This window comes from Archocentrus centrarchus, chromosome 5 (genome assembly GCF_007364275.1).
Source record: "Archocentrus centrarchus isolate MPI-CPG fArcCen1 chromosome 5, fArcCen1, whole genome shotgun sequence".
Classification (NCBI taxonomy): domain Eukaryota; kingdom Metazoa; phylum Chordata; class Actinopteri; order Cichliformes; family Cichlidae; genus Archocentrus; species Archocentrus centrarchus.
Genome location: NC_044350.1, coordinates 28,421,532 through 28,449,305, shown reverse-complemented (window position 1 = coordinate 28,449,305; position 27,774 = coordinate 28,421,532). Strand labels below are relative to the sequence as shown.

At 37.1% G+C, this 27,774-nt stretch overlaps 1 protein-coding gene across 1 annotated transcript; it reads left to right on the top strand.

Annotated features, from left to right (window-relative positions):
- Window positions 1-1,483: 1,483 nt before the first annotated feature.
- Window positions 1,484-24,600, top strand: LOC115780399 (immunoglobulin-like and fibronectin type III domain-containing protein 1). Its single transcript, XM_030729567.1, has 23 exons — window positions 1,484-1,622; window positions 5,379-5,464; window positions 10,974-11,093; window positions 11,814-11,956; window positions 12,065-12,164; window positions 12,293-12,337; window positions 13,110-13,143; window positions 13,298-13,481; window positions 13,628-13,741; window positions 13,833-14,001; window positions 14,247-14,519; window positions 17,956-18,080; window positions 18,431-18,572; window positions 18,758-19,051; window positions 19,167-19,463; window positions 20,135-20,314; window positions 20,422-20,550; window positions 20,639-20,947; window positions 22,186-22,271; window positions 22,357-22,549; window positions 22,648-22,944; window positions 23,293-23,619; window positions 24,057-24,600. Exons 2-23 carry the CDS (start codon window positions 5,416-5,418, stop codon window positions 24,059-24,061), a joined length of 3,615 nt encoding a protein of 1,204 aa, XP_030585427.1. The 5' UTR covers window positions 1,484-1,622; window positions 5,379-5,415; the 3' UTR covers window positions 24,062-24,600.
- The last annotated feature ends 3,174 nt before the right edge of the window (window positions 24,601-27,774 follow it).

The following is a 27,774-nucleotide window of genomic DNA, read 5'->3' as shown; positions in this document are numbered from 1 at the left end:
TAAAATCACCATCCAAAAATGGCACAAGGCACCTTTCATGCTTTGCTCTAGACCTTCAAAGACCTCGACCTGACCTGACCTCAGCCAATAAATCATTGCTGGTGGTGTCATTTTTCCATGTAAATGAGCCAATAAATCTGCTAAATATCTGATAAAAATGTATGTATGTTTACACAAGAGCTTTTGAAGCAGGTAAGGTACTGCTGCTTCACTGTATGAGAAACTAAATACTTTTTTTCTTAAGTAACCAACACCAATATCTTAAAGTGTTCACAAATGTTTGGAATGAACTATACATTTACTTAAACATACTATGCAAGTTAAATAGTGGTAAGCATATAACCATGCATTGAAAAATTATGCCTGGACATTTTTAGTTATTTATATCTGAAGACAAAGTTTACAGTGAAGGCAGGAAAGTTTTAGAAAAGCAGGAAGACGGTCATGCATTCGTATTTCTGGTAAGGATGTTTTTGTTGGGGTTACTATCTCGTAAACGCCCACGGTCAGGTTTCAGATGCTCAGGAAGAAAGACTCCCAACAGCTGCCTGGTGTTTGGCAGGACAACCAATGGGAGTGGACAATATGGCACACCTACAGTACATGTCATATCTTTATTTAATCCTCTGTAGACAGTGTATTGTAACTTCAAAAGCACGTTTTAAAATACTACCACAGCTCTAAACATGTCATGCATCTGCAATATCATAGTGTGTATTAAAAGACACAGCACAAAAGTATTTATAGCTGCAGCTTAGATGTAGCACTTTCCTTCAGTAGGTGCCATTTAAGATTACATAAAATATTACATGATGGTGTTTTCCAACTCTAATATGCCAATCTGCTATGAATATTTTGAAAAAGAACTCTCTGGATATCAGACTTCATCCATTTAACATCATCATCAATATATATTTCTACTTCAGTTGTCACATCAATATTGGCCATTTAGATATTTCCTATTTTGTTAAGTAAAGCTGGCAAGATGATAATTACTATGTCCCAAATGGACAAAAATGTCAGTGTCAAAAATGGATTGCTTCTGATGAATGTCAAAATTAGGTTATGAAGTCGTACCCTGCCTCTCGCCCTATGACAGCTGGGATAGGCTCCAGCCCCCCTGCGACCCTGAAAAGGATAAGCGGAAGAGAATGGAGGGATGGAAAGATGGATGGAAGTTATAAATGCACTACACCGCAAGACATTATCTGCACTGAAAATGTCCAGTTTTGATATTATTATATTACATCAGTGTTTACTGCATAGCACCCAGGCTGGAAACACTGATGTAGCCCTGAACCATTTTTTTGTTAGGCTTCTAAACAAAGAAACATCTGGATTTTGACAACAAATCTTTCTTTAATAGGAATTTAGCCTGTTCACCCCCACACCCACTTCACCACCCACTCAACCTCCGATGTCTTTGGGGTCACCATAAATACAAAAAAAAAGCCTAAACAGCTTTTGGCAGTCACTGGGTCTGGGCAGTAGTGGAGCATTGAGCACAGACTTGCACACTGCTGGAAGGATCTATTACACTGAAAAAATTAGGAGAAGGCAGAGTGTGACCAGACTGCTGTCTGAAAGGGAAGAGAGCTGAGAGCACAGAGGACTGAGAGCAGGTAGGTGGCCCTTAAAAATGAAGGCTGGATAAGAAAATGGAGAAATGGATTATATAAGCCAAAATTTTTTGTAAGTCTGCAGCTGGGAGCACAATCTGCATAAATGCAAAGTCTGCCATTGCTGTTTGTATCAGAAACATGTCAGTACTTTGTGAACAGGTGCATAAAGTTGCAATACAAAAGCTAAACTATGAATGCATGTAGCATGAAGAGATGTCCCTATCTCCCTATCCAAAGACTGAGCTTGAAATCTAAAAGTACACTAATGTTACTTATGTGCTATCTATTTCAGTTGCTAAAATTACAGTACATGCAGGGTTTGTTAAAATATTAATGATTTATTTATACATTAAACATTGTACAGGATTTAATTACACAGAGGACACAGATTTGGTGTTGCTGCATGAAATCATTTCAGCAGGACATGCAGGCTTCTCAGTTTAAATTTCACAGCTTTAAATCTGGGAAGCTGGATCATAGCAGTATGGTCAGAGCTGCGAGGTTGTGGGGAGATAACTAACTTTAGAAGAAGGTATCAAATCAATATGTGACCTGAGATTCAAGAAGCTGCATGGAGGGAGTGGGTTGTATTTTGGCAGAGAACAGGTTTTCTTTTTACATTAAATGAATTCACAGGGCTGTAGTTCATAATGTACCAATCTTCCTCCAGATACAGTACATCTCTCTTGTGTTCAAAGAGTGAAAAGCTGCTGTATTCAGTGCAGTTAGCAGTTCTAACAGAAAGCCCAGAGGAAAATAATAACAGACTGATCACAACATACACATTACATATAGGCTAAGTATTTATTTCATGTTTTGAATGGCACATTTATCAACTGGACGTGTAAACAAACCCACTGGGAAGCTCCAATAGCACCATTAACACTCATTTGACACTAAAAGACATTGTCATCAGGCCCAGTTTTGTGTTAGAAAGTGACTTCAGCTGTGCATCTTGTGCGCTCAGCTGTAATCAGCGGCATGTAGACAAATGCAGTGAGGGACATTTGAGAAGCTACCAGATGCCATTTCCAGAATATGTAGTCAGCGGTGCAGTCATCTGCAGTAGGTGTCACATGTACCACGTATTAGGTGTAATCTAGTTGTCTGCTGTTTCTCAAGCATGTTCTCTATAAGTTTCTATAGGTTTTAATACTGCATTTCATGTTGTTACCATAGGAACAGGTCATGTAATTAAAGGTTTCAGTATTGCAAAGAAAAGAAATAAACAGACTTTATACATAAGAAAAAAATCATTCATCATATTTATATCAGTGCTATTTCTCCCTTTTAATTAAATTGAAGAACATAATAATAAAATATATATGAATAACAGTGACGTGTACAGGGAAAACATGGGACAGCAACAACCAGTACATTTCTGCAGCAGCGGTCCAGCACTTCAGATAACCCATCTCTAATTTCAGTCTTGGTGACTTATCTTGCCTGCAGTGACAGCCAACCTGCCTACATACTGGTTATATGTAATGATTTTATGAAGCGTGTTTTTTTTGTTTGTTTATTTTTTTTATTTATTTTTTAAGCAAGAGCATTTATTGAAATGCAGCCTGCAGCACAAATCTGTGAATGTCAGGGACAGTGACTAAGACAGATTTATTCTGGATGTATTGACAACAACAACAACAAAAAATGTCTAGAATATCCCCTCCCCCACAAGTCAAAATTCATAAAACAGATGCAAGCCACAGCCGAACAGTAAATGATAAGAGCTAAGACAGCGACAGCTATTCAGTGGAAGAGAAGACGAGAGCATTGCCTTTTAATTAAAAGAACCTTCTGCCAAGACGTCTCCTTTTGCATGCTGTTTTGGCTTTACCATGTGTGTTGTGCATATGAATTCTGAGGACGGACCAAGTGCCAAGATCACTGCTGGAGCCCAGAACCTTTTAAAACATATGCTAGAGCATGTGCTAGAGCACTAAAAATAAAACACTTATTTGTGGAGATGTTCATGTGGAGATTATCTGACATCCAAATTGTGTATACTGTATATCTGACATCCAAACTCTCTCTCTCTCGACACAACGACACACAACTTGTTTTTTGTGGGGGTTTTTTTGTGTTTTTTTTAAATGGGGTTGTACCACCAACTGTGGTTTATTTCTGAACCAGTAAAACCCTTGCTGCTCAAGAAATCTTACTAAATATAGTTCTATGAAACAGCTCGTCGTATATTTAGACAGACACACACACACACACAGATAGAGTCCTCAATTCATTTTGCAGCATGACATAGTCATAAATACATATTTTCAGCAATAAGACAACAAGAGTTCCTGCAATAGGTGACACAGCCTCCACAAAGAATTAATCCTCTTACTGACTTAGTCCGGAATAGCACAAAGAACAGAAAACCAGGAAGAATTCATTATCTATCAATCAATCAACCAACCATTCAATAAATTACATTAAAACATTTTGAAAATGTTTGTAGTCATTTATAAATTTCAAACTGACCTGTAAATTATGGTCATTAACTGGGAGGCCACAGAATTGTTGCTGAATGCAGTGTGCAGTATTTTCAATCTAAGTCTAAATTTTTACCATGTTTATATGAGGCTTAAACTCCTTGCATAATTAACATGTCTGCAAAGGAATCCTGATACACAGAATAATCCCATGTTAAATCTGATGTTCACTGTAAATGACACTGGCTGCTGCCTCATACTGCACTGGTTCGAGTAAGTGCACTGTGCCAGTATCTGCTGAATTTCCTTCAAAAGCATTACATTACTCTATGAAAACCTTTAAATGGCATCTGCTTATAGTTTCAAAAACAGAACAGCAAAAACAAGAAGCATTCAAAGAGTGCAAACCTCCACCAAGGCAGCTCACTTTCTGGGCAGTATTTACTTTTAAGGGAATAGAAGTATTTTTTTATATATTCATTTTGTCTTCTTTGTTCTTTCTTAAAGTACTTTAAGAAGTTTGTAGCGAGGGTAGCATTACAGATTTTTACTTTGATTATACAAACATGTAGGAGTGGGTAATAGATAAAGGTCTGTGACAGGATATTTGGATGCAAACTATAATGTGATATTCAGAATCCCCATATAGCAGTATCATTTTCTAAATGTTCCAATTACAAACAAAGGCAGTAATAAAATACATTTTATGAAAATTTGACCTCATTTGACCTTGAAGAGGAGGTCAGAGGTCTAACGTAATGTGATATTTAGAATCCCCATATATCAGTCCCTTTGCATGTATGCTGTCAATACAAACAATGTCAGTAAATTTTAAATAGCTCCATATATCAGTTTTATCACTTTGACCTTTAGATCAACCTACTGACCTTGATGGAGAAGTCAGAGGTTTAATATGACATGATATTTTATATCTTTATAGGGTACTTTCTATATGTTGATAATACGCATCATAGTTCCTATATTACGAGGTTTTTTGTTCATTTTTTACCAATAAATCATTAAGTTGACCTTGAAGACCTCGGTGGATGCAAGCCAAATTTTAATGGATTGTTAGCATGACCCCACTCTACACCCCTACAAAGTTTTATCAGAGTTCATTCAAAACTTTTCGAGCTATCATATTTACAGACAGAATGGTGCACGCACACATGCACACTAATGCTACAAAAACATAACCTACATGGCAGAGGTAATAATCCCAGAGTTAAAAGACCAACAAACTCAAACTCTGAGGCATAAAGTAAGGACTTCAATTTGAGTCCCACATATATGTGTTAAAGATTTCATATTCTTTCTTTTGCTGCAGAGCCTTCTGAATCAGCAGAGCTCAAGAACAAACCAAGATGTGGAAGAAGTCAAAGGTGACCGATCAAACTGCCACTGGGCAGGCGGGTAAGTACAGAAGGCAGTCAAAGGTTGGTATTGCAGCTTTGCCCCCCCCCCCCCCCCCCCCCCTTCCCCCATAGTTTCTCTTATTGCAGTAACACAGAAAAACTGGATCCATTTTACCTACAATATACAACAAAACTTTACACAAACAAAAGAGTCGTGTGACATTGCATTCAAGTAACACCAACCCTCGAGACAAGAAAGCAACAAAGTAACAAACAGAGCTGCCACGTGAAACAGTAGTCTTGTCTAAATATAAAAGTCTATTTTGAAACCATGTGGAACTTAAACAAAAAGATTCTTAAGTGGAAGAAGTCAATATAAGATCCCTGCACTACCAGGGTTCAAGCCAGCGGTTGATCGCCTGGTGCTGCGCCTTGCTGAGGTGCCGTCACGCCAGGCTGAGGATCTCAGCAGTTATTGCAACAGTTAGCTAGCCAAGCGGCCATTAGCACTGGTACGTTTGCCGCCCCATTGTACGATCACGCCAGCCTGTGATTTTTTTTCTGGCTAGAACTCTGACTTTTGTCAAAAACCTTGCCAGTGAAGGCATGTTTTGTCTGCCAACAAGAAAACACATGCTTTATTCAATGTTTTTTTTTCCTCTGTCTAAGAAGAGAATCTGCAATGAGTTTTTCAATTGCTAGCTTCTGTATTGGAATGAAGAAGTCGATCAAAGAAATGATCAGAGGCATCACTGTTGTCACAAGAGAAGATGCAAACAAGCTCTTATCACAGAACAAAAATATGTTTAAAAAAGATCTCTTCATGACCAAAGACAAACAATACGACTCAAGATTCATCAGGAAATGCAATATTGGCATGCAGCTGATGGCAACAAGGATGATCAAAAGAAGATCATAGAAGAGTAATTCCCCACACACTTGAAGCTGCCACAAATGAAGATAAAAACTGAAAATGAAATTGTGTCTCTGTTTCATAGAAGATAAAATGAAGGGTTATTTGAAATGATTTTTCTACAAATTGCTTTTCTATTTGTACATAATTTCTCTCAAGCACTGCACAGGAATCATCCTGAGATGTCTACCATGAGCAAATGCGTGTGAAGCTATGTCTAATGAGCAGTCGTACAGCACAGCATTTACATGCTTGCTGTAACGACACATTGCTAACACTGTATTATTTTTTTTTGTCTGTGACTAATAATCTGTGATTTGCTATTTGTCTGAATATTCTGGTCTGCTCAAGTCTGTGTGTGTTTGTGCTTCCCATTCCTGGGTATATACTGTATATTGTGGTGTTTTATGTTTATTATGTGTCAATAATCCTGTCGAAGTTCCAAACCACCATGGTGCTTTTGTCAGGATTAATATTTACCTGTCCTATTCCCTCTCCCATTGTCACATTGCGTGTTAAGTCGGCGGTTCTGAGGGAGTTCACCCAGACGACAAAGGTATGCGAGCAAAACAAAAAGAGAAAAAAAAAGAAAATCATATCACCTGAACAATTCACCTTTCTAAGTGCATGATTTCATAATGGGTGAGTTGCATGTATGATATGATCATCACTCATTGAAAGGTGTCATCCAGAATGGATGATATGACTTTCAGTGTCACAACAGCTGCATTATATTGTGACATTTTCAAACCTCTCCATGTGAATACTACCTGCAGGCGGTTGCTAGAGGGCACTGCGGTTGATTGCAATTTAATGAAAAATGCCACTTTTAAACATATATTCAAATGCAGAAGAGTAGCAGAGAGTAGTGCTGGCACAGTTCAGTCTAAATAAGTGAATTTACTCTTACGTGACTTGATCTTAATCTTCCACCCTAGTGCCCCCTTAAAAAATGCAGAAACCAGCAAGCTTAAACATAACTGACTTGTAAATCAGGGCGCATTTGGTATAAATACCAGTAAATTATATCTGAGTATTTTTCTTATTCCCTTGAATAGTTTGAGTTTTGTATTCCTGCTCAAATGCAACCATTTGCTGTCAAAAAAAAATTTGAATTGTCAACCGGAATGACTACTATCAATACTTTTGATATCCTATTCCCTATGGACAATAGTATTGGGCCACATCTTTTAATCCATCTTTGAATTTCAATGTTTTCAATCCCACAGGTGTATAAAATTGAGCACCTAACCATGCAGTCCACCTTTACAAAGGGCTCCCTGAATTTGTGTGTGGTACTACACACACAAATTCATGTAATTTCTTCAACTCAGCTATGTAGGGCAGACCATGAAAAGCTACAGAGTGGGAGAGCCGAGCGCTGAGGTGCATAGTGCATAAAAGTCGCCAACGCTACACTGACTCAGTAACTGCAGAGTTACAGACTTCCTCTGGTGTTAGCATCAGCACAAAAACTGTGCACCAGGAGCTTCATGGCATGGGTTCCAATGGCCGAACAGCTCCAGTAGGTGTAATGCGTAGGTGGCCCAGGACTTTTGTGCATATAGTGTACTTATTCAGCACACAGTCTGAGATAGCAACCACATAGCTAAAGTGGGGAAAGAAAAAAAAAAAACAAACAGATTTTTGCTGCAAATTATACACAAAGTTATACACTGTGACTACTGTACTGTAGTTTACTGGCCTGTTACAGACCTCACGTCTAACCCTGAATCCTAAGACACTCAGTTTTTGGTAACAGAACAGCTAATCAGAACCAAAATTAAATTCTAACAGTATTTAGAACAGTAAAAAAGTACATGAAATCTTTTAGTATGCCAGAAATCTTAGTATGAACCAGTATTATTTCTGAGGTTAGAGTTAGTGTTTCCAGTTTAAAAAAAAAAAAAATTATTAGTTAGGGTTAATAATAGTGATCTTACTTTGTAAAATGTGCTCTAACTACAGCGAGACAGTACCAAACAAAAAGAGTCCAGCATTAGTTTCTTATCTACAAATGGAACAGGACCGATATTATTGAGTCCTGCCAGTCTAACCGTGCAAAAGGCTGAAACTGCACTGTCAAGAATAAAATCATCTCCCAGAAATAGGAAGAACATACTGGAGAGTAAGCAGGTTTTGAAAGGCTACCTGAATGGACTCTTCATTCATATCATTCATCCTTTTGTTCATTTATTTATTTGCTGAGGCAAGCCAAGTGCACTTGGCTTGCCTCAGCATCATTCATACAATAAGAGCTCAATGGGACACAAAGACACAAAAAAGGGGAAAATATTAATTTAAAAACCTAGAAAAATGAAACAAGGTAAAAGGAGAAAGGCATAAACAAGAAGATAAACACCACATTAAACTGCAGGGTGGAAGCGTGCAGGGTATAACTACTCAATAGGTTTTAGAGATGGTTTTTATAAAAAAAAAAAAAAGTTAGTGGAATATAATTTCTGACTTTGTTTTGCAGCTTTTTAGCCAACACTAAGTGACAAAGATACTAAATGCAGATGGTGCAGTTGGCCACTAAATATGAGTAACTAATTAATTTCATAGAGGGGTTTGTTAAAAGTGATTCACATGCAAAAACAAAGAAAAGTAAAAGAAATCTTCTGTAGTAATTGTGTTTGGCAGACAGCTTAAAGAACAAAAGGGATACTTCCAGTGCAACTATATTATACATAAGGCAGGCGCAGTCTTTTCAACTTTTCAGTGATGACAGCCATGTAAGCCTGAAAAGTAAGACATTGGGGATGTAGAGATGGGAAATGCAGATCTAAGGTAACTCAGATATAAAATACATATTTAACACTGTTTAATCAAGCACATAAGTCTTGTTAAACCTGCTTCAGAATGACAGAATGAGCCTTATGAATAAATTTACACCAAATTTATACTAATTATATTTTATTATATAATTAGATTATAGTTTATTATCTCAAATTTCCAATATTTTCTGCAAACTGACCTATGACATTGATGCCTTGCTTACACGCCATTCTAATCACTTATTTTTAAAGGCTGATCCATATTTCCATGTGCATGTTCTTTTAATTATCAGCATCATTCTCAAAATTCCACCGTTTCAACATTCAGCTTGTTAACAGCAACAAAACCAGTGTAATGTTATCACCGCTGTGCAGCACGCAAACCATACATACATACTGCTCAGTAACTCGCACCACAAGCAATTTACCTCCTGCTTCAGACTGCAAAATGCTGGGGCACTCTGCTCTCATATATTTTTTTATAAATATTCTGTAGCTAATATTCTGCCTGTTACAGGTCTTTCATGCAAGGTGAAAATAATTAAAGACCAGGGATCCCTGGGTCAGCTTTATCCTTGTGATCAGCATTCAGTGATGAACTCTTCGACATTGCTCAGGGTCAGTTCATATCAATACTTGAGCAGTACTAACTAAGATGTACATCACTGTCTGATTTTGTTGACACACATTTTAAAAACCAAAACACATGAGCTGAACTGGACCTTTGTGTCCGGTTTTACCTGTTTTGGTACCCACAAATTTTGACTGAACTGTGCATAGTATAATAAAACTAGAATCTTCCAAATTTGCTGCAATTTATATTTTAGTGAATTACAAAAGTGTGTGTGCGTGTGTGTTTTTTTAAGTAAAACTATGACACAATACATTTCTAGCTAGATTGAAAAGAAACAACTTTTAACCATAAGTATCACTTGACCCATATTCTAATTAACTCAGAGATTCCACTCACATTATCCAAGACGTAAGCACTGATGTTTATATCAAAAATACTTTAATTATTATATATAATTTATTATTATAATAGCTCTGTCTATGACCTTACTGGGCTTTTAATTCACACAAATATAGTTACCTATAGCACATGCTAATATCATGATTAAGCACTCACTAGAACAATTTCACAAGCCCATAGGCTGGTTCAATTAACTTACTTCAGGAAATTCTCTCTTCTTTTAGAAAGTTACTTAAAACACCCAATTGGATACATCAATTACACAGTCATTGTAAGTTAAAGTTTATGACTGTTCACCCACCTGTTATTCTCTATGCTAGTTATGTTGCAAAGGGTCTTTAACCTACTTAAAAAGCAATGGGAATTCGACAAACTGTGAGAGCAAGTTCAACAAACCTTCGGCAAAATCAAATGATCCCAGCTGACAGAGTAATATTTAATTTCCAACTGAACTACATGGAAGAGTATTATTCATTTGCTTTAGGAAACTATTTTCATGCAGTGGTTAAAATTTGATCATGTAATGTGGCATTTTCACATCAGAATACGCACTTTTGTCGGATACACTTGACTCATATGTTTGAATGTGACTGTGTTTGAAATTGACACTGACCTGTTTCCTGGTTGTCTGGGTTTTTAAATTTGTATCTGAATATAATCTTAACCGTTCTTTAAACATGCATTTTTTTCCCATTAAAATGTGATGATGTTTATAGACTTATAGAGGTGCTTTAGCAGACATCTGACATTATTTTTTATATATATATTTTAAATGACTGTAAAATTAAATGTATCTGATGGTGCCATAACATCTCCTCACTCTGCATCACATGCATTTGTATTTACCTGGTCCCCCTAGAAATATCAGGCTTACTTAATTATTTATATGCCTTGATTTAATCAGGTATCAAGAAGAAGTCAAAGGTGCCTGGTGTCATGATAACACAGTTTATGGAGGAGCTTCCAGAGGGAATGACAACTCCAGATTTCACCCGTAAACCCATTGCTCTGACTATTCAAGAGGGTAAGTCTCATGTCTTCAATCGAAGTACTCAAGGGCTTCACAATACACAATACAATCCTAAAAAAATGTGTGCGAGATAAATAGATACTCTATTGATCCCGAAGGAAATTAGTTCATCCAGCAGCTTAATACGCATAATAAATAGAATCCAGACAATGGAGGTAAAATAAATAAATAAAAATTAAATAAAATTAAATAAAGATTAAACAAACAATACTAACAATACAAACTAACAAACTATACTAACTATACAATCTATACTATTATACTATACTATATTATACTTGCTGCTACTTTCTATGAAAGCAATAAAGGCAGTTAGTTTTTCACACAATGTTTCTGCATGTTTGCAGCAGTGCAGAATTAGTGTCAAACCTATCATTTCAGTAAACTCAGAATAGAATAGAATAGAATGCCTTTATTGTCAATATACAGGATGTACAATGAGATTGGAGAACACTCAATCACAGTCAGTCATGTAATATTATAGTCATGTGGTGGCAGTGCTCAAATGGAACTTATGTATTTGTAATGGTGGCCCAAGGGTTAAAGTGCTGCAGCTTAAATGAACTGAAATTACAAATTATGACAGGCCTCTTATCATTCTAGAATTTCTTGATGTAGTTAATGAATGAAAATGTCCTGTATATCTGCAATATTTACAGTCATTAAAACATAGTGAGTTGTCAATAATGTAATCCTCAACTGGTTCTATTATAGGTAAATTTGCATTCTTTAAAGCCAAAGTAGTGGGAACCCCAACCCCTACTGTAACATGGAGCAGAGCAAACGGAGAAATACTTTTTCACCCTGCTGTATGCATGCAAAAATATGATGAGGCAACTGAAGAACACACCCTTGAGGTAAGCTTCACAATAGCACTTACAAGCACCAAATGATGGCGATAAGTAACAAAACTTAATATGCTTTTAAACATAATAAAAAATGCCATTAAATCTGCATTTCATTAGTTTCCTAAAGTCTCTCCAGAGGATGCTGACACCTACAAGTGTTATGCAACAAATGAATATGGAAGAGCTATTTGCACTGTTGTTTTGAATGTTATTGAAGGTAGGATTCTTAATATTCTCTGAAATACTTTTTTTTATCAGATGCATTATCCTCACTGAGGGATTGGTATGTTTATGATGAATTAAGCAAAACTTAATGAATAAATAATTTTGTTTGATTATTCGCAGTTGGATTTTCTAAAACCAAGGAACTCCAAAAGGCACAAGGAGAAGGTAAGAGTCCATAAGCATGACAAGCAAACAAGGAATGTAATTAAATGAAATGCAATTAAAACTACATCTCTAGATTTTTATAAGACATTTGGGGAACTGGGCAACCAGCTCTAAGATGAAATAAATGGAGGCTGATGGGTTTTCTTCAAATCTACCCATATTTACTACAACACTTGCCAATATATTTTTATTGCAAGCTGACATTTTATTCAATGATTGTAATTATTTGGAAAAAATCTGCCTGTCATGGTGCATCGGTCACATCAGCACAGGGTCACTGTGCACTGACACTTAACACATCAGTGGCTCTTATTTTAAAGTAATTGAAAAATATTAACCTCAGGCACCAGAAACCTGCTGTTACAAGGCTATGTTGTGAGTTAGTTACTACAGCTTCCTTTGGTAAAAGGGATCAAATAGGCAATCAAATACAACTGGACACTCTCCTCAATTACCCATAAACACACCTTACACTTTAATCAATGAACTTTCTATCAAAGTTAAAAGGGGTACAGTTAATTCGATCCTACTGTCAAAGACAAAACTGACAGAGATGAGTGAGAAATTAAGGGAACATCCTGAACCCTGAAGGATTCTGGGATTGTTGTTCATGTTGCACAGCGGCAATATGCACCACAATAATGAATACACTAATTGAGAGTTCAGCAACTTACAAAGACATTATATTGTTTTTGTTTTCCCCCTATTATATGTTTTTTATATATTCAATGACAGAACTGTGTTTTGAGTGGTTTTCTTTATGGCTCCCCAGAAACAGTAGACTTCAGAAAACAACTAAAAAAACGGTGAGTTATTTTGTAGATTTTGAACTTTTATTGAATTCTTACTTTTTGTATTCTTTATGGCTATGAATCCTACAGCGAATCTCTGACAACATGAGTGCACTGTTTCAGCTAAAATATACTGGTGTGTGGACCTTAATGCTGCCTGTCAATACAGTAATCCGGATGGAACACGTGAGGAAAAGCCAATGGAGCCAGAGGAGAAGGTTTGGGAAATTCTTCTCAGTGCAGACAAGAAAGACTATGAGCGGATCTGTACTGAATATGGTATCACAGACTTCCGAGGCATGCTGAAGAAACTTAATGAAATGAAAAAAGAACGAGAAGAGGAGATTGCAGAGGTACAGCAAACTGGCTTTGTTTTATTTATTTACAAGTGTCTCCAAGAAAACTGTTTTTATTCACTCAGGTCTGTTTTGTTTTCTTTATATTTGCTGTGGTTTATGCAGTCACCTGATCATTATTTTCACCTTCACCTTTGTCATAGTTTATCACACAAATCAGCAGTTTAAAGCCTATTGAGGTCAAAGAAGATGATTATGCAACAATTGAGTTGGATATGGACCTCAAGGATCCTAGCAGCAAAATTTACCTGTACAAGGTAATAAATTAATTGTTACATTTACCCCTCTGTTTTCTTCCTTCTTTTTAAATCTATTATCAAAATATTAACATGTCTTTAAATTCTGCAGGATGGTGTCATGGTTCCATTTTCCAAAGAAGAGGGTGAAGAGCTGAAACACAGTTTGAAACAAGTTGGCAAAAAATACATATTCACAATTAAAAGGCTAGGCACAGAAGATGCCGGGCTCTATTCAGTGGATGTTGAGGGTGTCAACGTATTCTCCACTGATTTTAAAGGTCTGTGTTTAATCAAGTATTAAGATGAGATAAGGTTTAAGAAATTTCAGCTTCTTTTATGTTTACTTAAACAATGTAGTTGTAAAAGTCTTTTCTACTTTTGATTGAAATTTAATCATGCAATTCAGTCACTGAGATGGCCAGCTCTAATCGTTCATGAGCAACATAAGCAGTTTAGAAAATGGACTGAGTGCATTTTAATAGTTTGTCTCTGACTCATTTGTGTGTTTTTAAAAAATTTTCAGTTCCTCAAGTTGACTTTGCTGTCAAAATACAAGAGGTCAAGGCAGAGGAACGAGAGGATGCCCTCTTTCAATGTGTCCTAACTGCACCAATGACTGAGATCAAGTGGTATGGCAAAAGCGCTCTGTTGTCAAATGGTGAAAAACATGAAATTATTGTATCTGAAGATAAGCTTATCCACAAACTGATTGTGCGAGACTGTATGCCTTTGGATGCCGGCATCTATGCTGCTGTGGCAGGAATCAAATCTTGCAATGCCTGGCTTATAGTTGAAGGTGAGAAAATTATATGTATATGTTTTGTATTTCTTTTTGAATCCTTATTTTTTTAATTACACAGAATTCCAATTATTCTACCCTAACATTTAAAAACTGCTAAATCCAAAATTTTATAAATTAGCTGAAAATTACAAATACACTTGACATGTCTTCCATAGCTGACAAAGATCCGGCCAGTAAGGGCAAGAAGGCAGGTCGCAAAACAACCATGGCTGGAGGTGGCAACGAAGAAGAGCTGATGAGAATAGCTAAGGAACAGCAAGAAAAATATCAGAAAGAATTAGAAGAAAAATTGGAACTTGCCAAGAAAGCCCAAGCAGAGAAAGAGGCTGCTGGAGCAGCAACCCAAAAGGACGAAGAAGCAGCTAAAAAGGCCGCTGCTGAGGCCAGAGCTAAGGCTAAGGCTGCTGCAAGAGCAAAAAGGGCAGCAGCTGGCAAGGATGGAGCTCTGAGGAAAAGTAAGAAAAAAGGAGCAAGTGGGACAGCCTCCGCTGAAGGCGGCATTGGAGGTGCTGGTGCACAGGGTGCTTCTGCTGCGGATGGGACAAGTGGTGCTGGAGGTGCCGATGGTGCGGGCGGAGCTGTTGGTATTGTTGGTGCCAGCGGTGCTGGTGGTGCTGCTGGCGCCGGTGGTGCTGCTGGCGCCGGTGGTATTGGTGTCAGTGGCGCTGGCGGTGCAGGTGGTGCTGCTGCAGTTGCAGATGGGATTGGAGGTGCTGGTAGTGCCAGTGGTATTGGTGCTGCTGGTGTAGGAGGTGCAGGGGGTGCAGGCATTGCGGTTGATGGTGGTGCCAGTGCCGGCGGACAGGAAGCAGCCATGAGGAAAGGTGGAGCTAAAGGCGGAGCTGGAGCAGGAGTCGGTGGCAGTGAAGGAGAAGATTTTGAGGAAGAAGATGAATATGATTCATCTGAATATTCTGATGAAGACTTTGAGGGAGAGGGAGAAGGATATGAAGGAGAGGGAGGAGAGGGAGAAAGAGGAGAAGGAGGAGAAGAAGGAGAAGGAGGAGAAGGAGGAAAAGGAGGAGGTAAAGGAGGGAAGCGCAGGAAGCGTGTGAGAGCTGGTCCACTTGTTCCAGATACAGTAATAGGTAAGCTATCAATGCTGTACTACATGTAGCAATACTTAATGAAAAAAGACCTTCTGAACTTTGGTTTTTATTTTCCTTTAAGCCTATTAGGTTGTATAGTACAATACAAATCATTCATAGAGAAATCTTGGCTTTTTTGTTTCTTTAAATTTACACTGTAAATATTAATAGCAATTGAACATTTGTATATTTTCTTTGGATATTATCAATATCATATCAAACTGATTACACAGAGTAGAGTCATCATTAGGTTATATGCAGGTTCAAAAGATTGTACTAACTTGCTAGCTACCTGCTAATGAATAGTTAATAAATTAGAACAGAAATGTTGCTTTTCTTTGTTTTCCTGTCTTGTCTTGGAAACTACCATGTATGTCTTTTTACATTTTACATTCTCTTTTGTCTATATTTGTGTTTTATATGTACTATGTGTGCTTTCATGTTTGTAGTGTGTTTGAATCATTTTAAGTTTTCTATGTAAAAGGTAAATGGAAAATGTGATTAACATATTTTATGGTAGTTTTACAAAACAAATCCCAAAAGCTTTTACACATTAAAAACAAAAAACAAATAAACAAAAAAAACCCCAACAGATCAGCACCTTTAAAATTATATTTACTTTTATATTATTGCCTCTGGTTGTATTATTTATTTATTTATCACATATACCAAGTAATACCTGCATGATCCATGTTAGATATCACCTTTTCCACCATTCTGTTGTAACGCTTTTAAGTTCATGTTTGTTAATGCTGTTCTTGCTGTTTGTTTTCATTCTCTATGCAAATATTTCTTTATTATTACTAATATTATCAATGTTATTTGTAAGGCATATCCAACAGCAAATGTGAAACATTGGATTGATGGTATTTATGATGATATCCCTTAAAACTGCAAAGCAAAAAAACAGACGCAAGTGACACCAATGGTGATAATGGCACCGGATCATCAGCAAGCAGTGATGAATCTCCTGAAAATGGTGAGGGTGCACACGCACACAGTGGGAACCAACAGCGGCTGGCAAACATTCAGGCTGTGCACAGCAAGGCTGACTGTTCGAGGAGACAGTTAGTGGTAAGATTACAGGCATTGCTTTAACTGCTGCATGGGAAGCACTCTTAGTGAAAGTCATATGATGAGCTGATGACTTTTCCAGTGGCTTGGGGGTTAACAGAAGTGTGTGACCATTGAGAAGAGGAGGACGTATCATGTCTAATTGGATAAATGACCTCTTAGAATGATCACAGATCAACAAGAGTGGCTTTAACCTTGAGCTTGCACTGAGGAAATGTCAGTCAAATCTGATGTGCTCATGTTTTTGTGTATAGGATGCACTCTTAATTTTCCCTATGTTCCCAGCACAATGAAATTAACAAGAACATACTATAGTCATATTTTTTTTAGATTAAAAGTACAGCACTGCTTACTGTATATATTTATTTGACCTACAGGTTGAATAGCTGCAGACAATTTCGTGTTTATTTATGTCTACCTGTGTCTTTTATGTATTTAAAGGCTATGCTTGTGTGTGCGCGCATGTGTGATGCTTTGATGCATCCGTGCTCTGTGTGCATCTGTGTTAACATTCTTGCTTTTCTCTTTAAATATTAATTCAGGATGAATCAGTGCTTTGGAGATAATTACTTCAATAAGCAACTGTAGAACTGATCACATTCACCTATAACTGAAATACTTTGTGTAGTTGCACTCTTACGTAACTGGAAGACGGACGATACGTTTGACTGACCTTGGAGGATGACTGTCATTTTCACATTTCACTTAAGACTGAATTTACACCAGACAGCCAAAATGATATACTCTTTCAATGACCAAGAAGGCCAAGGCCAATCCCAAGTGGGACATACTATATCTTAAAAGTAAATCTTTCTTTCTCCAAGACTAATTAAGAGAACACAGGCAAATGAATGACTCTGTGAAAACATTCTTAGCCTGTGCCAAGATCTGGCGTGAACTGATGAAGACTGATGCCATATAAGCTGCGCATTAAAGAAGAAAGACATCTTCATGAAGTGTAAAATAAAAAAATGCACTCTTCTTTCATCCCCTACCAACTTGGATTAAACAGTCTCTACAAATCTGACATTTTTCATCATAAAAAAGGTATTTTTTTATGAGTAAAAAATAAAATACCTACCAACAATATTCTAGAAACAAGACGCAAACTGTTGATTTTTCAAAAGTGAGGTAAGTATGTGCACAAATGCATTCTTGTATACATGGATGAAGATCTTCAAATCTCTACAATTGTAAATTTACAGTTAAAGTGATGTTAAGCTGTGAGTTATTTATAATTACTAACTTGATGTTGGATAAATCTTCAGACCCAGGAGTTCACTTTCATGCTGGGCTTTCTGACTGCAAAGCCATTATTGGAGAAGCAGCAGAGCTGGAATGTAAAGTGAGCAGAGAAGACTGTGTGGGAATATGGTACAAAGATGGAGAAGAGGTAAGCCCGTGGTCTTAAATGTGTTCAATATTTTGCACATAGGCTTAGATGTTTGTGCAGCAATAAAGCCCCACGCCTGCATGGGTTTCTTCTGGGTACTCTGGCTTCATCCCACCGTTCAAATACATGCATGTTAAGTTAATTGGTGATTCTAAATTGGCCATGGATTAGAGGGAGATATTATTATAGCATTAAGAACCGTATGAATGTATGGTCAGATGTAGGTTTGTAGCCTAAAGAACTTTGAGTGGTCCATTCAAAGATTACATATATCACATTTCTAGCTACAGATGTTACTTTATTTGTGTTTGCTGTTTTGCAGTAATGTGCTTTTTTAAAATTTATTCCAGATTAAATCATCTGAGGGTATAACTATTTCAAAGGATGGAACTTTCCACAGGCTGAAAATTCATAAAGTCACAGAGGAATTTGCAGGAAAATATAAATTTGAAGCAGACGGGCGGAAGACAGAAGCTGACATTGTTGTTGAAGGTACAAACAACAGCCTTGCAATAACCATTTCCTTGCTCACAGGGTTTGCATCATTCATTAAAGAGTGCCTTCAGGTCATGATGAAAATTAATTTTTAAGAATAGTGCACAATAACTAGTACTACATAACTAGAAAGCATAGCAGTGCTTGAAATGTGTGTTTGTGTCTTTTATTACTCATTCTAGATCCGCCACGATTTAATGCTGAAGAACTGGAAGCATTTAAAACGCCTGTCACTGTGAAAAAAGGACACAAAGCTACATTCAACTTGCCTTTCATTGGACGGGAACCTATTAAAATTCAGTGGTACCGTGAGGGTGAAGAGCTTTCAGAGGAAGGCAACATCAAGATAGAGCATTCAGAGGGGTCTAGCCGTCTGCTTCTATTGAAGCTGCAGCGCAAAGATAGTGGTGAAATCAAGATCAAACTCAAAAATGAGTTTGGCACTGTTGAGGCCTTAAGCCAGCTTCTTGTACTGGGTATGTACATTTCATATATATCAAACAAATTTTAGCATAAATAAATGTGAAATAAATGTGTTAATTAGGCATTTAATGCACTTAATATTCTGTGTGATACTTTGTTTTCAAATAGATAAACCCACTCCTCCAATGGGACCTCTGGAGATTGTTGAAGCCACCGCCTCTGCAATTGAAATTAAGTGGAGACCCCCAAAAGATAGTGGTGGCTGCAAGATATTAAACTATATCCTTGAACGACAACAAATTGGCCGTAACACCTGGAAGAAGGTGGGGCCAATTGGACCTGAGGCCAAATACAGGGACACGGATGTAGACCATGGCAGAAGGTACTGCTATCGCCTCAGAGTGGAGACTGAAATGGGCATCAGTGAGCTGATGGAAACAGAAGACATTCAAGCTGGTACAAAAGGTGAACTAAGATCAAAATTATTAAACTGGTGTCTTGTTAAAATACCACTGTAGTCACTGAAGTCCTGGTCATCAACATTAAAAGCTAAGTCTTACAGAAAAATAAGGTAATAATAAAATATTGAAAAAAAATGGGGTACTTGATTTCTTTTTAAGCTGTGGTTCATCATTAAGATAAGTGACTCTTCTAATTGTATGACAAGCTCCACAAAAATAGGAACGAGATAATTAAATACTTCTTTTAAATAAACTTTGCAAACTTATTTTTATGGCAATAAATCTAATGACCTCGCTACTAGCTAGCAAATGCTTTTCATTTTCCCCTATTCAATAAGTCTTTGTAGAATTAAAAACAGAACTCTGAGAACAAAAAGTCATGCACAAGTCATTAACAACATTTCTAGAGAATGACTGGGTACATTTTGCTGCTGTACCTCCTAGTATTATAAGAATTTTAATTTAAACTGGCTCAATAACTGAAGAGAATACAGGATTTTCTTTTAATTTCAACTGCCCACTAATGTTTCTAATTTAGCAAAGTTGTGATTTGAATTGAGCTTTTGTATCATTCTCAAGGTAAATTCCTCAAAAGCAAATAAAATCCTATTTACAAACCTTTTTAGACAAATAATAAAAAAAAAAAGCACAAATCTCATTCTTTTGTGTATACAGCATACCCTGGACCTCCATCAGCACCCAGGGTTGTCAGTGCCTTCAAAGACTGTATCACTCTCTCATGGGCTCCTCCTGCTGACACTGGAGGAACCAGTATTCTGGGATACAACCTTGAGAAACGCAAGAAGGGCAGCAACCTATGGGGCCCTGTCAATCCACCCCATGAGATGATCAGAGGTTACTTACTCACACAGAGTTTCTGTTTGTTTATGTTATAATAGCTTGACAGCACAACAGTGATGTCTTAATGATTTACTGCTGCAATTCAAATTTTTTCTATACAGCAAAAGAGTTTGCTGTGAAAGACGTGGTTGAGGGCATGGAGTATGAATTCCGTGTGTCTGCAATCAATAACTCTGGAGCCGGTGAATTCAGTTCACCCTCAGAATTCGTGTTTGCCAGAGACCCTAAAAGTAGGTGGATACTGATACTGCTGCCATTTTTAGACTGTATTTAGCACTGTGTACAAAATAATGACCGTCTCTGAATCATATTTTACAGAGCCTCCTGGTAAAGTCAGTGACTTCAAAGTGACAGATTCCACCTACACAACCATCTCCTTGTCTTGGACAAAACCCAAGGACATTGAGGGGGTTGCAGATGAAGCAAAGGGATATTTTGTCGAGATCAGGCTTGCAGAAAACACAGAATGGGATCGCTGTAATCTGAACGCAATAACCATGAATTCCTATACAGTGAAAGGCATGAAGTCAATGGCTATGTACTGGGTAAGAGTTATCGCTACCAATGAAGGAGGCAATGGAGAGCCACAGGAACTGGATAACTACCATATCTCTATGCCCCCTCCTGGTGAGAAAATTATCTTTAAAATGATTTGTGCAAAAATGTCATATTTTATCTTGTGATTACAGAACATTCATTGTTTGTTTTGTTTCCACTAAGTAACATATGACTCAAGTTAAGAATTTAGCTGCAGTTACTAGTAAATACCAGAATTATACATAGCCAGAAAACTAATAACCAGCATAAAAGTTGCAATCAAAATGTTTGGCAACTGCACACATGAAAAAAACTGTATTAAAAAAAAAAAAAAAAAAAAAGGGATACCAAAGTAAAAATTTTGCAGCTACCTATGGTAAGGTAGTTTCCTTGAGCATCAATGCAACCAGTGCTTCCAATGCTCCTACTACATTTTAAGTGCTCCACAAACATTTCCTTCAGACTGCTGTAGGTGTGCATTTGCAGTTTCATCATGTTCAGAGTGTAGACATCATCTTCTCTGTCACACTATTCCTACCTTTAACTTGAGTTTCATTACTGGTGACAAGTACTAGGTTTCCAGCTAAGACACACAGAACACCAGACAGCAGCCTTCCATGGAAAAGCCACTAGTTTTTAGGCCAGAAGAAGGTACATCAATCAGGAGTGCGACCAAGAGCATGCGTGCAGTTTTCTTCCACATTTTTGGGGTTGTGCACTATGAATTCATCCCTGAGGAAGGGACTGTCAAAAGCAAGTTTTACTGTAATGGGCTAAAGAGTGCAAATCCTACCCTCACTAACGTATTCATCATTCACCGCCAAACTCTACTGGCTAGATTTGCCTCCCTGCAACTTTTTCCCAAAATGAAATTCAAGTAAAAGAATCACACAGTGGAAGAGGTTCAGAATGCAAATGCACACTATTATGTGGTCAGAACCAGATCAGTGGTCCAAATGCACTCTGTCAGTACAGCTGGGAGCAATGTATTGTTGCACAGGCAGACTAACTTAAAAATCAGGTATGTTTTTTGCTGTTTACATGTTTCCATCTAAGATTAAGATAGTGTTTATTTGTCACATGCACAGTTATACACAGTACAATGCACAGTGAAATGTATCTATGAACATTTTGAGTGTACCCATAAACAAATCTTTTATTTCCTAACTTTTGTAACTTTAATTGGACCACCCAATCAATATCTCTGCACTGTAAAATATATAGTACTATACACCAAAGATATTTTTGTAGTTTTGCTGGATCCTCGTGTTTTTATTTCAGTTTTTAAAAATGATAAATGACTACATTTGATTCTGCTGTTTGTCTAGTGAGGCCACGATTTACTGATGCCAAAATAAAGAGTTTCATGGTGGTGAGAGCAGGAAATTCAGCACGATTCAACATTAACTTTGAGGTAATAGTTAATGGCAACAAATATATAGAAATCTCATTTTATCTTCTTGCAAACTAATAAAATTCCATCTTCATATTCTTTGAAGGCTTCCCCTTGGCCAGAGGTAATCTGGCTGAAAGATGGAGTACCAGTGTCTAAAAAAGTGACCATCAGCAATGCAGAGGGTACATCCCAGCTTCTCATTCCTTCTGCTGAGCGCTCAGATACTGGAATCTATACAATCATTGTCAAGAACGTTGTTGGCCAAGAAACATTCAGCATTGAAATTAGAGTAACAGGTGTGTTTGGTATAATCTTGCACTTACTATGAAACTTCCATTCCATATGCTGTAGACAAAAGACAAATAAAAAAAAAAAAAAATCATTTTAACTCTAGATGAGCCCAAGCCACCAGGTCCTGTGGAGTTGGATGAAAATGTGACTGGCACAGTGACCATTTCATGGACACAATCTCCAGATGAGAAACGTGATGACAGGCTGCATTACATGGTGACCAAGCGTGATTCAAGCAAAAGAACATGGAACACTATTGGAGATCGAATCTTCAACAATAGATTCACAGCATGTAACATAATGCCAGGCCGAGAATACCAGTTCAGAGTCTATGCCAAGAACGATATGGGCTCTTCTAAACCCTCTGAATCACCTAAGTGGCTGATTCCTGCCAAAAAAGGTATGTACATGGTTAATGGCTTCAAGGTCTAAGAGTACATATGCTAGTTTGATGTCATGGAGCCATACATACAGTGTACACAACTGGCATACATTATCTGTAAGGTATCTGTTCATCTGTATTTGTTTTTATGGTTTAGCTATTGATATTAGATCAACCAGAGTTTGAACTTTGTTTCCATGTTTGTTGTATGATTATGACAAACTCTAGTATATAAATAGGACTAATGTATACTTTCAATTTCTTATAATATTGTTGTAGCACCATCATCAGGTCAGTGTTAAAACATTTTCTAATGTTAGACGAATGCAATTCTAATTAGTGAAATGCATATTTGGTTTCTTTCAGAAAAGTTCACTGTGAGAATGCCAGAGTCAAAGCCCTGTAATCTCCAATGTCCTCCCAAGTTCATTGTCTCACTGAAAATGCACACAGCTCCCGAAGGGTATGAATGCTATATGACTTGTGCTATAAAGGGGGATCCAACACCTCATGTAACATGGCTCCGCGACAATGTCAGTCTGAACACAAACACTAACTACTTAATTTCCAACACCTGTGGAGTGTGCTCTCTGCTCATATTGAGGGTTGGATCTAAAGACACCGGAGAGTATAAGGTTGTTGCAGAAAACTCTTTGGGACGGGCAGAGTCTTCAACTAAACTCACAGTCAGAGGTAAGTCTTTACTGGAGGTGTATTATGCTTTTCCTTATATTCTGCCATAATGATTATGAGGTATATCAGTATAATGTACAGTACCAGTCAAAGGTTTGGGCACACTTACCAGTTTGTTGTCAGAACTTTACACTGCTAAGGGAATGAGTCCACTGTGAACCCTGGGAAGGGAGGCCTTAAAAGGACAGGAGTTCAAACACTTTGTATAAAGGCCCAGTACAGAATAAAAAGGATAATTTTGGAAGTGTGACTCATGCAAACTTATTCTCGTGGCAGAGCCGAGCTAGAAACTGGAAATAGGTCCTCTTCAGCAAAATGCACTGTACATGTAGTTTAAATGTTGTTTTTTTTTAACTGTTTTTCTTGAATATACATACTGTATACAGTGCTGATCTTTGAAGTCTGAAACTAACAACTGCTTTAATTTTTCTTTACAGAATAAATGAACACAGCGAAGATGGAAGAATTCCTTTAAAAGGCCAGCGTAAATCAAGCTGCTGGGAACTGACATGCCATGTTTGGAGTTAAGCGAGCCCTGGCATGTGTAGAATGATACTTTTTTTTTTTTTTTAATTATGCTAGTGATGCCTTCTTTATTTGATTCACAAATTCCAAAAACATTAAAAGTAACAAAGCCTTAGGCCTGCAAATATTGCTTAAGTAAAAAAAATCAGCAGCATGTTGTGTTTGTTTTGATTTCAACACTGTAGCATTAATAACAGATTTAAATAGAACTGTATAAAACTATATACAGTATTTAACTGCATAGCAATAAGTTAGTATTTAAAGCTATTAGTCTAAAGCTGATAAAAAAAATACTTTTGTCTTAATTGATTTTTAGATGTAAGACAATTTGACTGGTATTGCAGCTGTTTGTAGACAATAATAAATTGAATCCCCCAAATGAAATTAAGATGAGAAAATATATGAGCTGTCAAGATATTTACATGATACTGTTACTGTTGTCATAAAATGACAATATGAAAATGTGTGGGTTTGATGTAAATAAATATTTCAAACAGCATTGTGACATGAATTTTTAATCTAACCTGCAAGTCACTGACTGACATATAACAGAATATTAATAAAAATGTACTGTACATCTCTGCAGATAGACATTTGTGACTATAGACTATTGTGGCCCTGGGTTAAGCCTTGACATAGCATGGCACTTGCTGATGTTCATGAAACTTTATGAAAAATAATCTATGTCCAGTCTTTCTTGTGTTACCTCTTTGAGCATATTTTGAGAGGGTTAGCCATCATTCCAAGTTTAGAGTCAATACAGACTAGAGGCTCAGTTAAACTCTGAGCAAAAACATAAATGTATACCTATAATTAAAGTTTTTTGAGAACTTATAAGAATCCAGTGCCAAGAACCATGTTTTTAAAAAAAGGCAGTGATAAAAGGTTGTTCTGAGTGTTTTGTAAAGGCTTTACTGCATCTCGAAACAGAAAGCCCACACTCAAGAATCACCTGAACCTGGCTGACAACAGACAGCCAAGAATAGTAATTTGTTGAAAATAAGGTAAGTAAAATGACCAAGAACATACAAGGACAAAATCCAATTAGACTGGATAATTCATTAAATGTTGTCCTTGTATGTTGCTGTTAATTTACTTTACATATCAGTTCAAATTAGTCCTATTCATGTTTTTAGAAATGCATAATTGTGAAAACTTTGCAATATACAAATATACAAGTGGCATTTTAAAGAGATACAGGATATTGTTACTTATGCTGTCATTAATGTGAGAAACTGAATAGATGCATTGCTATTAATAAGAGAAAGTAAACAGGACAAATTCAAAGAACACTTATTTATGTGTTTATATTTACCTTGTTCCTTTTGAGGTTTACACCTTTTTGAGAGACAAAATTAATGTTACACAAGAATCAAGTTACTCATAACACCCTTCAAAAGCCATCTGTCTGATAAATATAGCTTCACAACAGCGCACCAAGCATGCAGAACTGTTAAATATGCAGGTCCTTCATCAAGTGACAGACCACAGGATGATTAATTTTAATTAAATTTAATACAGAAAGTTTAAGTAGCTATCAAGTATAGTGTCACTGGACTAATGAGCTCATATAAATGAAAGAAGACTCTGGGCATAAGTATGGTGAGAACAGAAGCTTCCACGTTTTTTACTTGAGCATTTGCGATACAGCATGCTATAGACACTGCATGTGTCATGACGGGCAGCGTGGGAGGAAGACAGCGGACCCAAATGCAGAACTCTGAAGAAATACTTAAGTTAAAAAAAAGAAAAATACAGCTTTATTGCAAATTCTCCAAAAACATCCAGAGGCAAGGAATGTATCGACAAATGCTACTGTAACTGACTGGTCGAAACAGGAAAACTGGAACAAAAACCACACTTCCAGGAGGGAGGACATGACAAGGAACAGCCAAAAAAACTGAAGGCTTAAATACACACAGGAGGTGATTAGGGAGAAAGGAAACAGGTGAGGAACACAGGGCACAGGTGAACAGGTGAATAAATGGACAGATGCAGAAATCTACAATGAGAAACATTTTTTGATTTATTAACACTGCAAATAGACTTTGAAACATACGGATCATTATGCAGTTACTCTGTTTATTGTCTAAACCTGACTGTTCTGTCCCATCACATCCCAAAGGTGCTCTATTGGATTGAGATCTGGAAACTGTGGGAGCCATGTGAGTACAGTGAACTCATTGTCATGTTCAAGAAACCAGTTTGAGATTATTTGAACTTTGTAGCATTATTCTGCTAGAAGCAGCCATCAGAAGATGTGTACACTGTGCTCATAAGGGGATAGGCATGACATTTAAATGATGCTCATTTGGCACCAAGGGGCCAAAGTGTGCCAGAAAATATCCCCCAGCACCAGCCTGAACTGTTGATACGAGGCAGAATGGATCCATGCTTTCATGTTCTGACCCCACCATCTGAATGTCAAAGCAGAAATCAAGACTCACTGGACCAGGCGACATTTTTCCAATCTTCTGTTGTCCAGTTTTGGTGAGCCTGTGCAAACTGTAGCCAGAGTTTCCTGTTTTTCCTGCAGCACCTGGTGTGGTGCTGCTGTAGCCCATCTGCTTCAAGGTCTGATGTTTTGTACATTCACAGATGCTCTTCTGCATACCTTGGTTGTAATGAGTGGTTATTTGAGTGATTGGTGCAGACCATGCCTAAATGCATTGAGTTGCTGCCATGTGATTGACTGATCAGACATTTAACGGGGTATACGTAACAGGTACAGGTACACCTAACAAAGTGACTAGTGAGTGTATATGCCCAATTTTTACCACTACAGTAAGAAATAAATCACATCCCATTACATTTTCATGGAAAGTGCTTTGCCAGAAATGAATATGGAGAAACAACTATAAATGCTGCACTTAATGGGGAGTGCAACATTTACAGGTGAGTGCTTTATTTTTTCCCCACTCTTCATTCAACAAATCAAAAACAATTTTAAAGATAAAATACATGTGTTTCAGTTCACTCTAATGCCCTCCAGTTTAGTACATTTTAAGTATAAACAGAATCATGCAACAATTAACAGCAGGTACAAAGCCCATTTGCTTTATTATGGTCATGGTTAGTTAGTTATTAAATGAAAATTGCAACAGCATGCCCTGTTTGTATTATTGCCCCCCCCCCCCCCCCCCCCCCCATGTGAAACAGGAAGATATCAAAAATGCATCTACAAATAATAAAAGAGTCACTTTTTGTTCTGTTTTGGTTTCAAATGATTCGGTTTTTTGATAAAATTATATTTTGGTTTCCGAGATTATTGTGGTTTTTTTTTTCTTTTTGGTGGCTTATGCTGAAAACAAAGACATAGCCAGAAATCTGTGACAAGTTTGCAGTATGAAGCCACTGATTTTTGTTGGATGCTGAAGAAACTACATGAGCAAGAAAAGGTACATTTCAGGTTCATCTAAATGTAAATACAAAGCAGCCACAGTCCTATATTGTCAATAATATGACAGAATGTTGCAATACAAGAAAAAAAAAAATCTTTCTACAGTGCCATTTTTTCCTGATTATAACTAAAAAAAAGGTGGTGGATAGACTGCGAGAGAAAAAGCACACAATTTTTTTTTTTTTCCTTTTAAAGCTGATAGTGTTTCAGACTTACTCCAGGATCCATCC